Consider the following 12,686-nt stretch of genomic DNA (forward strand, 5'->3'; position numbering starts at 1 on the left):
GGCAAAATGAGATTTTTAAAACTGTTCTAACAATATGCCATCTGCAAGATACTCACTTAAGACTCAAAGCCAAAAATAATTTGAAAATAAAAGAATAGAAAAAGATATACATTTTAAATGGTATAGAAGGAAACTCATAGCTATATTATAAAGGAAGAAAGATCTCAAATAAAAACCTAAACTTTCACATTAAGAAAATAGGAAAAAAGAAGAGCAAACCAAATCTAAAGCAAGAAGAATGAAGGAACTAATAAAGATTAGAGCAGAGTAAATGAAATAGAAAATAGAAAAACAACAATAGAGAAAAGAAACTAAATCAAAATTGGTTTCTTTGCAAAGAGCAACAAAAACTGACAAACCTTTACTAGACTAACCAAGAAAAAATGAGAGCTGACTAGTTACTAAAATCAGAACTGAAAGAGGGAACATTAGTTTCCACCCTACAGAAACGAAAAGGATTTTGGTTATTAGATTATGAACAATTTACTCCTAGTTTTTCCCAGGAGATTTGTTTTCCATTTATGTCTAAACTAATATTCCACATTGTATTCTTTACTATATATATATATTTCATTTCATTTAATGTGGATGCATATTGTAAACATTATCCTCTGATTTACCTTAAATATGAAGGAAACATTTAAGGTATATTGTCACTGCCATTGCCACATCCCATACAGGGACTAATAGGAATAGAATCAAAGTAAATTAATTGAATGTTTTTAGTATGCATTATATTTTCATATCTCAGAATTCTGTACACATTTTCAGACATATTCGGGGCTGTGTATGGATCTGATAATAATGTGCTTATACAGGTAGGGACATAATCATTTGAATGGCTTAATTTATTCACCTATTCAACTGATATTTATCGAATGACTGCTGTAATCCAGGCTTCTTTCAAAAAATAATTTTTGCTAATCCTTTTCATCACTATAAGAATTGGAGATTATTGACATGCTTTAAAAATTATTCAGCAATGTGAATTATGTGTTTTTATTATAAAGAAAGTTAATGCATTGGAGCACTCACTTCATTTTATCTGTGTAGTTTAGAATAAAAATAGGTCTCAGTGGTACCTGTTCTTCCTCACTGTATCTGGGCAAACTCAGTAGCTACAGACTGTCCTGGAATCCACTTTATAAATTAGTATCTCACCTTCATCATATATGACTGGTGTTTTAAATCTGTACTTCTTGTTTTCCTCAAAATCAGCTGGTCAAGGAATGTAACTGGGACATAAAGGATGGCTATAGTAACTATAGTAATAGCAAACTCATAAAATATAAATTCTATCTACCTAATTAAATAAGTCGAAGCTTAAATCCTTTTTGTTAACAAAAACCTAATGACTTTTAATCCCATGATTTTGTTTTGATATTATCCTGGTAATAGCTAAATAGAATAACCAAGTCTTACCACCTTCAGTTTCTTCATCTGTAACACAACTTTCATTTCCCCTCCATTTCTAAAAGTCTGTGATTCTAATACTATTTGCCTTAATTCTAAATTGAATGTGGGTTTGCATTGTAACATGATTTATAACAAAGCAAGATAGCTCTTCATTTAACTGCTTTACTACTTGCAGACCAGCACAGGAAATAAAACCTATGGTCTGAAAAAGTAGTTTCCCTTTAGGCCCATGGACAGAACAGCTTGCAAACTTTTGCATCATCATAAAGTACTCAAGTACTTGGGAAAATAAAACGAGGTGTATTACGAATTGAATTGAAATTTTATAGGAGCTTATCTTCCCTGGTTAAATTGTGCAAAGGGGAAATACAATTCTTGGAAGCTCCACTGATAGGTGTGGAGAGACTGAGGTGTGGAAAGACTGAGATATCCTTTTGCTTTGTCCTCAGAATTATTCTCGTTCATGCGATTTAATGGAATAACCTTGTAAATAATGAGATTTAACGTAGTAACAAAGTTTGTAAAAGCTCTACACACTTTTAAAATGGCTTTCACTTGGACACTTCTAAAACGTGCTTTGACTTGGAAATATTAATTTCTCAATTAAGACGCAGGGTGGCGCTGCAGGCTAAGAGTGTGAATAAAGAGCCCTAAAAAGCTTGCAGACTCCTTTGTGCTGAGAGACGGAATCAAAAGCACAGGGAAGAAGCTTTGCAAGCAGTGCAGGGTTACCGACGGATTTGGGGCAGAAATACACTAAGTGAAATTAAGGTTAAAAGCAACTTTGTTACGACTCTGCCAAACAAGAAAGATATCAGGATTGAAAATTCCAAGACTTTATTGGTTGCTGAAAGGGATTTTATGCACCCGGACTCCAAAATGAAGACCCTAGAGAGAATTCAACCAAACAGGCAAGTGACGGCCTTTATTTTGGTGGTGATCCTGTCTCCGGCAGGCTCCGAGCCTCTTCGTTATTCGGTGCTGGAAGAAATAGAAAGCGGCTCCTTTATAGCCCATCTGACCAAGGACCTGGGCTTGGGAATTGGGGAACTGGCCGCCCGGTCGGCACGGGTGGTCTCTGACGATGACAAGCAGCGTTTGCAGCTGGACCGTCAGCGTGGAGATTTGCTTCTGAGAGAGAAACTAGATCGGGAAGAGCTATGTGGCCCTATTGAACCGTGTGTATTGCATTTCCAAGTGTTCCTGGAAACACCGGTGCAATTTTTTCAAGGAGAATTATTGATCCAGGACATAAATGACCACTCTCCAATATTCCCTGATAGGGAAATAATCTTGAAAATTCCAGAAAACAGCCAGCCAGGAACTCTATTTCCATTGAAATTAGCTCAGGATTTGGACGTGGGCAGCAATGGCCTTCAAAAATACACGATCAGCCCTGATTCTCATTTTCACGTTCTCACGCGAAATCATAGTGAGGGTAAGAAATACCCAGATCTGGTGCAGGACAGACCGCTGGATCGGGAGGAGCAGCATGAGTTCAGCTTAACCCTCACGGCGCTGGACGGCGGGTCTCCACCTCGGTCCGGAACCCTCACCATCCGAATCCTGATCATGGACGTCAATGATAATGCGCCTGAATTTGTGCACTCGCCATACGAGGTACAGGTCCTGGAAAACAGTCCCCTGGGATCCCCAATAGTTAGCGTCTTGGCTAGGGATGTAGATGCTGGTAACTTCGGGACTGTTTCTTACGGCTTATACCAAGCATCAGATGAAATTAAACAAACTTTCTCAATAAATGAAATCACAGGAGAAATTCGACTGACAAAGAAATTGGATTTTGAGAAAATTAAAACTTATCAGGTGGAAATTGAGGCTACAGATGGAGGGGGCCTATCTGGGAAAGGCACAGTAGTAGTAGAGGTGATGGATGTGAACGACAACGCCCCGGAACTGACCATTTCTTCCCTCACTAGCTCCGTTTCGGAAAATGCTCCAGAGACCGTAATCTCTATCTTCAGAATTCGAGACAAAGATTCCGGAGAGAATGGAAAAATGATCTGCTCTATTCCAGATGATCTGCCATTCATTCTAAAACCGACCTTTAAGAATTTCTACACCCTCGTAACAGAGCACCCTCTGGACAGAGAGAGCAGAGCCGAGTACAACGTCACCATCACAGTCACCGACCTGGGTACCCCCAGGCTGAAGACCGAGCACAGCATAACCGTGCAGGTCTCCGACGTCAACGACAACGCGCCCGCCTTCACCCGCACCTCCTACACCCTGCTGGTCCGCGAAAACAACAGCCCCGCGCTGCACATCGGCAGCGTCAGCGCCACAGACGCAGACGCGGGCGCCAACGCCCAGGTCACCTACTCGCTGCTGCCGCCCCAGGACGCGCACCTGCCGCTCGCCTCCTTGGTCTCCATCAACGCCGACAGCGGCCAGCTGTTCGCGCTCAGGGCGCTGGACTTCGAGGCCCTGCAGGCGTTCGAGTTCCGCGTGCGCGCGGCCGACGCGGGCTCCCCGGCGCTGAGCAGCGAGGCGCGCGTGCGCGTGCAGGTGCTGGACGCCAACGACAACGCGCCGTTCGTGCTGTACCCGCTGCAGAACGGCTCTGCGCCCTGCACCGAGCTGGTGCCCAGGGCGGCCGAGGCGGGCTACCTGGTGAGCAAGGTGGTGGCGGTGGACGGCGACGCGGGCCAGAACGCCTGGCTGTCCTACCAGCTGCTCAAGGCCACGGAGCCCGGGCTGTTCGGCGTGTGGGCGCACAACGGCGAGGTGCGCACCGCCAGGCTGCTGAGCGAGCGCGACGCGCCCAAGCACAGGCTGCTGGTGCTGGTCAGGGACAACGGCGAGCCGCCGCTGTCGGCCAGCGTCACGCTGCACGTGCTGCTGGTGGACGGCTTCTCCCAGCCCTACCTGCCGCTGCCCGAGGCGGCCGCCGGCCCTGCGCGGGCCGACGCGCTCACCGGCTACTTGGTGGTGGCCTTGGCCTCGGTGTCGTCGCTCTTCCTCTTCTCGGTGCTGCTGTTCGTCGCGGTGCGGCTGTGCAGGAGGAGCAGGGCGGCCTCGGTGCCCGCGGGGCCCTTTCCGGGCCACTTGGTGGACGTGAGCGGCACCGGGACCCTGTCCCAGAGCTACCAGTACGAGGTGTGTATGACAACGGGAGACTCTAGAACTGGTGAGTTCAGATTCCTGAAGCCTGTGATCCCCAGCCTCTTGGTTCAGGACCCTGGGAGAGAAGTGAAAGAAACCCCCAAGTGCAGGAATAGCTTTGTGTTCAGTTAAGCATTGTATTTGGTCCAGTGAACCTCTCATTTTAATCTTGGCAAAATTAGCTCCCTTTGCAATGCTTTTTTTTTTAAGAAATTGTTTGTGATCTGAATATCACACCACTATTCCAAACTTATGCATGTCTGTCTTAGTACTAAAATTTCTGCCTTTTTATGGATATTAATTTTGCACTTGGGATTTTTAGTTATACTAGATATTGGGTATGTGTTTTTGGCATATTTGACATTGTCTGGGTGATTAATTATTCCATAATACTGAATTACTCAAGCACAAAGAGAAATTTTAATTTAATGAATTTCTTAAATTACCTCATGCTTTATTAGTGAAATTTTAAAGGCTTTTAATCTTGAACTTCTATAATTTTTTGTTAGTCTTTGCCACATAACTTTATCTTTGCTAGGCCAGAGTGAAATTCTTTATAGCTATCTAGGCCTTTCCTGACAACTGTTCATGACTAAACTACCTGATTAGCATGAGCATAAAATTTTGCATACTTATTTTTCCAAATTTTATGTAGGTATGCACTCCATTGAAATATTAATACGCTAAAATTGTGACTATTCTCCCATTATGAGCACCATAAATACTAAAGATTATCCTACTTATTTGGTTGCTACCTATTGCTACCTACCTTGCACATTTTAAGTGCTTCATAAACACTCACTACTACTAAAGTTTTAAAAATTGTCATTTCTAAATAATAATTAAAGAGAAAAGCTCATATAATATGGTATCTCCTTCATTGAATAAAACTAAATTGCTGCTTGTTGTAACCCTTTTAAATATTCTCAGCACCTAAAACACTAAATCTTCCAGAAAATTCAAGGCATCATACATCTCCTTGCTCTTCATTTTGCCCTATATATGGAAGTTCACATGTAAATTAATGTATATACTTCTCTTTGTTTTCCTGCAGCTTTTCTCACCTTTCAAAAGATTCAGATAATTTCTTCTGAGTCTTGGCTGTTCTGCTCAGATCTGATTATTGGGTTACATCAAATGTTTCACTTTAAGTTTATTTGCAGATATGGACAATCTTTATCATCAAAATCATGATTTCTTTTTGATGTTCAAGTCGTCTTCTGCTTTGTTCTTCAATATAGACTTCAGGCACTTTGTATAAAGTTACTTTTTTTCAGTCATGTTCAAATTGCATTTGTATGAAATAAGTATTGATTTGTCCCTGAATAAATAAGACTAGTAATGAATTTATCTGAATTATAATCATTTTATAGTGTATTCAATAAGTCAAGTAAGCTGATCATGTGATTTCCAGTGAGTTACATTTATATGGATATAACTTTAAATGCACTTAGTTGGAATTATGGCACAATGTGAGCAATTGAAGAACTTGCTTTATAATCTAAAACAAGGCCTCTTAACCAGGGGTCCATGGATCCCCAGGGGTCTGTGGAAAGATTTCAGGGGTCTGTGAGCTTGAATTAAAAATTTAAAAAAAACATTATTCTTGTGAGGATGTGTTGGTGTGGGTGTGATCTATTTGTTGAATAATATACAGTATAGTGTGGACTTAGTAAGGGGTCTGTGGTTTTCACCTGACTGGCAAAGATGCCCAGGGAACAAAAAGGTTAAGAACCCCTGATCCCTTCATTTTTGAAGAAGTTTTGGATCACAGAGGAGTTCAATTATGGCAGGGGGAAAGCACTGATGTGGGATGTCATTGATGGGGGATACATAGGTGGGAGGGAGTTCTCCAGGGCATACATACAGGGTATGTAGATATGTTCGGATGTTCATTGGGTATTGTCACAGTGGGTAAAGTTACACACAACTGAGGGAGTGCTGAGTTCCCATTCTGGGGAGCTCTGTCACATTCCCCAATGGAAGAGTAACAATCCCCCAAGTGCAAGGGCAAAGACCAGTGAAGAAGGATGGTCCAATGATGAGCCCTTGATACTGATGACTATAGTTATGCATCTGTGTGCTTGAAATTTCAACTAGGCCTAGAGCTGCAGGGTGCCTGACTGTTACCTCCTGAGAGCCTCCATATTGCTCAAACATTGCCACTCTCTAAGCCAAACTCATCATGTAAATGCGTTATCTTCCCCCAGAGTGGGACATGACTCCCAAGGATAAGCCTCCCTGGCACTGAGGGATTACTACCAAGCACCAGCTGGTGGCAACTAGAAAAAGACCTTAAAGGGGGAAATGGTAAAGACAAATGAGTTTATATGGCTAAGAGACTTCAAAATGAGTCGGGAAGTCATCAGGGGGGTTGCACTTACCCACGTCTCAGCAGGATCCCAGAGTCAGCCAAAGTAGATACAACTCCATGTAGAGGTGTTCTTGAGGGCAATAGAGACACCCAGGTCCTACATTCCTGGCAGATGACTCTGGAGCTCATTGCCTTGCCAGTGGACCCTACTTTGGAATTTGTGCTCCTGAATTTGTGTGATGGAGTCGGACTCAGATGTAATCTCTCTACACATCCCTCATCTGTCACTTTTACTGAACTTGTGGTTGGTGCTGGGGTTGGTGTATGCTCAGGAGACTTGAATCTCTGGACTGTCCATATGCCAGCTGGGCGCTGAGCCTCAGCAGAGTTGGAACACCTACTCTCCAATTCATTGGACTAACACAGGTTAGCTAACAGGGAGGTAAGGATGGTCAACCACCACACCAGGGAACCGAGAGAATCTCCAGCCGCAAGCAGGAGAATCATATCCATCAGTCATGTGGGATCTAAGTCCCCTCTTGATTTAGAGGTGGAGTGGACATAGCCAACCCAGAGTCCTCAGGATGGAGGAATAAAATATGGGTTAGAGTGGACTTACTGGTATTCTACTATAGAATTATTGTGACTCTAGCAATGGAAGAAATTGTATCATTAATGTGGAGACAGTGGCCATGGGAGCTGCCGAGGGCAGGGAGAGGGGAGAAGAGGTGTGATATGGGGGCATTTTTGGGACTTGGAGTTGTCCTGAATGATATTGCTGGGACAGATGCGGGACATTATATATCCTGCCATAATCCACTGAATGGGTTGGGAGAGAGTGTAAATTACAATGTAAACTAAATTCATGCTGTGTAGCAGGTTTCCAAAATGTATTCATCATATGCAATGAATTTGCAACACTGATGAAAGAGGTCGTTAATGTGGGAGCAATGGGAGGGGGTGAGGAGTGGGGCATATGGGAACCTCATATTTTTTAATGTAACATTTTGTGTGATCTATGTATCTTTTTAAAAAAATCTCATCCAGAAAAAATTAAATAAGTATTAAAAATTAAAAAACACAGCAATGGGGGTGGAGAAATAAAGAAATAAAATAAATCTTTAAAGAAAAAAAAGAACCTCTGATCTAATATATATATATATATTTAATTCCAAATAGCATTGAACTGAAGTTTAAGTACTCATATTTTCCTCTGAATTATTCTTTTTCCTAAGGATATAATGAAATAAAAAGGAGAATTACTGAATGTTAAGTTTCATTCTGGAAACATAGCTTTTAGTCTTCATCCAATCTGAAAATTGAAGTGAGGAAGTGATAAAAGTGAGAATCAAATTAAACACAAACGATCATATAAGATATAAACACGGAAGTCATCTTTATTTTCTTCACTTATCATTAACTATTTAAATTAAGTGGCCTTTATGTGTGATGAGAAGAAGTTTAAGTTGTCACCAATCTATTTCTAAAGTGAAAATCCAAGTTTCCTTCTTTCCTTTATGCCAGGAGAGTCCAATTTGAATAATCACCCACATGAGACTGACCAAATAAGCACCTAGAACCCACCTCATATCTATGTGTACTCACAAAAGATGAAATATTCCTTACCAGCTAAAGGTGATCAACAGACTTTGATATAGAGTAGATCCACATTTTGAAATTCAATTATTACTTAAAATTCAATTATTAGAATTTAGTAGTAAATATTATCCAAATACGTACCTTATGAAAACTAGCCAGTTCTATTATTGCAAAACAAAACAGAGAATGGAAGTGAAATACCTTGATAAGAACACTCATTTCAATCTTATTTTCTCAAATGTTTCATTATCTATGCATATTTCACAATTCTTTTTGTGGTTATTTTTAGGCACAGTATTATAATGAGCTTAACACATGCTGTTTGTGGGCAGAAATTCTACTGAAGGCAACATAGCCCACAGTTCCTTTAAAACAGCCTTTCTCTTTACTATCAAAAGTCACAAAATATAGATTTTAAATAGTCTAAGGTTAAAAGTTATACCGATATTTGATGAATTCTGCTTCCAGGATAGATGGATTATCTAGCAGTAGAAAACAACTATAAAGGCCGATTAAAGGGAGCAGGTATGGCTCAAGCGGTTCAGTACCTGCTTCTGACACAGGAGGTCCTGAGTTGAGTTCCTGGTGCCTTCTAAGAACAAAAACAATCAACAAGTAAACAAATGAAAAAAAAACTCAGGGGAGCCATTGTGGCTCAGTGGTTGAGCACTGACTTCCTACTTACGATGTCCCGAGTTCAATCCCGGCCCCAGTATCTCAAGAAACTAAAAATTCAGTCAGAAATCTCATAGTATGAGCTGATTAAAATTCAGAAATTATCTATTTGAAACACCAGAAAGAAGATGGTATTATAAGAGCCAAAGGGGCTAAGATTCCTCTAACGTCAAGTCCTTGGAGATATGAGCTTCTATAGTCAGTTTTACTATGAGGAAATTTGCTAAGTCTAAGAATAGCCAAAAGTCTCCTGCCATGGATAAATAACGTCAGTGGCCTTTGGCAGATTGGAGAAGCCAAGTTCATGCCAGCCTTTCTTCTCAGGACACTTGTCAACTAGGTAGCAGCCCAGAGAATAAGACTAAAAACTTCAGTGGAAAATTTCTGAAGAGCTGAGTGATTATTAGAGTTGGGAGCTGCCATGGGAAGGGACTGTGGAGAAGGCATCAAGTTCTCAACTGAAAATTCCAGGGGCTATATTCAAATAAGACAAAGGGGACTTTAAGGAAAGATGCATTACTAGAAATAAAATGAAACATTTTATTATACTATTAAAGTGTTAAATCTACAAGAAATATGTCATAGTTCTAAGACTGAATATGCTCCCACACCCCCATAAGATAACTACAAAAATGTATAAAAATTTTAGAACATTTTTTTTCCTAAAAATTTTTGTGGTGATAAATGCACAACATTGTGATTATATTAAAAACTCTTGATTATACACTTTGGGTAGATTGTATGGTATGTGAATCTATCTCAATAAAACTGCTTTTAAAATGAATGAAGTTGAATCAACAACACAAAGGAGAAATAGACAAATCAACTATCATAGTGGGAGACTTAATACAACTTTTTTATTTTATTTTATTTCTCTCCCTTTCTACGCCACCCCCCCCAAGTTGTCTGCTTTCTGTGCCCATTCACTGTGCGTTCTTCTGTGTTCACTTATATTCTTGTCAGCGGTACTGAGAATGTGTGTCTTTTTGTTGCGTCATCTCACTGCATCATCTCTCCACGTGTGTGGCGCCATTCCTGGGCAGGCTGCACTTTTTTCGGGCTGGGCGGCTCTCCTTACGGGCGCACTCCTTGGCGTGGGGCTCCCCTACGCGGGGGACACCCCTGCATGGCAGGGCACTCGTTGTATGCATCAGCACTGTGCATAGGCCAGCTCATCACATGGGGTCAGGAGGCCCAGGGTTTGAACCCTGGACCTCCCATATTGTAGGCAGACGCTCTATCTGTTGAGCCAAATCCACTTCCCAATACAACTCTCTTAATACCTGATAGAATAAGCAGATAAGAAAAAAACCCACAATAAGAATATAGAATAAGTGAACAACAGACACATCATATTTGAATAAATTGACATACATAGTACATTGAAGAATACACATTCTTTTTATGTGCATATTGAGTATAGCAAAATTGTCCATATTCTGGGTCATAAAGCAAGCCTGGAAAATGAAATGACTCAGAGTATGAACTCTGACCAGCAGCATTAAGCCAGAAATAAAAATATAAGTCCCCCAAATATTTCAAAATTAAATTATATAACCCATGAGTCAAGGAAGAAATCAGAATAGAACATTCAAAATATTTTGCACTGGGTAAAAATCAAGATCTGACATAATCTGCTGACACAGAAATTTAAAGCCTTACATGCACATATTCTAAAAGAAGACTGAAAGTCAGTAATTAAAGCTTTTATTTCAAGAAGATAGATAAAGGATAGCAAATCAAAAGCAAAGAAGGAATAAAATAATATATATAGAAATCAATAAAATTGATAATAAATATGTATCGGAGAAAATCAACATACAAATATAAATTGCAGTTCCATATAGCAACAACAGACAATGAAAAATTTAATATATCATTTACATTAGCTTCAAAAGTATCAAACACCTAGGAATGAATCAAATAGAACAGGTGTAAGACCTCTATACTGAAAGCTATAAAACACTAGAAAAATTAAAGAAGTTCTAAATAAATATAGGAATATATAATGTTCACTCATTGGAAGACTCAATATTAGGGATATGTCAATTCTTCCCAACTCAATCTACAGAGGCAATAAAATCCTAAACAAGGTTTCAGCAGATTTTTTTTTGGTGAAAATTGACAGGTTCAAGCTGCCATTTACATGGAAAAACGAAGAGACACTAACTAAAGCAGTCATGAAGAAAAGTAATAAAACTGGAAAACTTACCTATAAGATAACAAAACCTATCATAAAGCAGTAGTAACTAAGACAGTATGGTATTGCAGACTGAACAAAGAAAAAATGGAATAATAAGAGTCTAAAACAGACCCACAGATACACAGTCACCTGATTTATGACAAAGATGACATGGCAGAAGTAATAGGGAATGCATCCTATCTAATATAATCTGCTGCCAGATCATTTGGAAATTTATATTTTTAAAATTTGACCTTAACCTCAGTCATATGAAAAAATTAATTCAGGTAGATTATAGCTCTATATGTGAAAGAGTAAAGTCATGAATCTTTTCAAAGTACATCATACAAAAATATCTTTATGACCTTTGGGTATGCAAACATTTAAATAGAACTAAGAATTGCTAACAATAAATGAAAAATATTGACAAATTGACTGAATTAAAATTAAGAAGTTTTGTCCACCAAAAGATCCCATAAGAGGTTAGAATGCAAGCTATAGAGTGGGATAAAATATTTGCAATACATACATCTGAAAAAGGACATATATAAGAATATATAAGAAACTTCTGCAAGTCAAGAAGCTAAATGGAAAACACCCTAATAGAAAAATGTACAAAAGATTTAAACAAGCATTTCATTAGTGTGTGTCCTAGTGGCCAATAAACATGTAAAAATGTGCTTAATTACATTAATCATCAGAAAAATGACAAAGCTACCAATTTGATACCACCGCATAACCACAGAGTGGCTAAAATGAAAAAGACAATACTAAATGTTGTCAAGGATGTGGAGCAACTGGAGCTCTCATGCTGTGCTGGTATTGGTACAACTACTTTTGAAAATTGCTTGGCAATATCTACTAAAGTTAAATATATGTGCATACCTTCAAATCAATTCCACTCCTAGGAATATATTTAACATAAATGCATACATTGATCACCAAAAGACATGTACAAAGATGTACACAACTGTGCTACTTATAATAGCCCCAACTGGAAAAACCGCAGTGCCCATCAACAGGAGAATGGATATGCAAACCATGGTATATTCATACAATAGAATAATACAATGCAATAAGAATAGAACAAGTAAGAGCAACATGACTCAGAGGAATTTTACAAATATAATGTTGAGCAAAAGAAGCCAGACACAAAAGAATAAGCACTCTACAACTCCATTTATAAAAGTTAGGTGGGAAATAGGCAAAAAAAAAAAAACCCACTATGATTATATATTCAGGATAGTGCTTATCTTTGGAGGAGGGGAAAGGTAATGGGATAGCATATGACAAGAAAGGCTTCTTGTGATATGGTAATAGTTTATTTTTAATTTGTATTCTGCTTATACAAGTGTGTTCGTTTAGTGAGAATTCATT

The 12,686-nt window shown here is 39.4% G+C and overlaps 1 protein-coding gene across 1 annotated transcript; it reads left to right on the forward strand.

The window, feature by feature from the left end:
* Nucleotides 1-1,007: 1,007 nt before the first annotated feature.
* Nucleotides 1,008-5,885, forward strand: PCDHB4 (protocadherin beta 4). Its single transcript, XM_004452569.5, has one exon. The coding sequence runs from the start codon at nucleotides 2,278-2,280 to the stop codon at nucleotides 4,669-4,671; it is 2,394 nt and encodes a 797-aa protein (XP_004452626.2). The 5' UTR covers nucleotides 1,008-2,277; the 3' UTR covers nucleotides 4,672-5,885.
* Nucleotides 5,886-12,686: the final 6,801 nt, after the last annotated feature.

The sequence above is a fragment of the Dasypus novemcinctus genome, chromosome 2 (assembly GCF_030445035.2).
Source record: "Dasypus novemcinctus isolate mDasNov1 chromosome 2, mDasNov1.1.hap2, whole genome shotgun sequence".
In the NCBI taxonomy this organism is placed as follows: domain Eukaryota; kingdom Metazoa; phylum Chordata; class Mammalia; order Cingulata; family Dasypodidae; genus Dasypus; species Dasypus novemcinctus.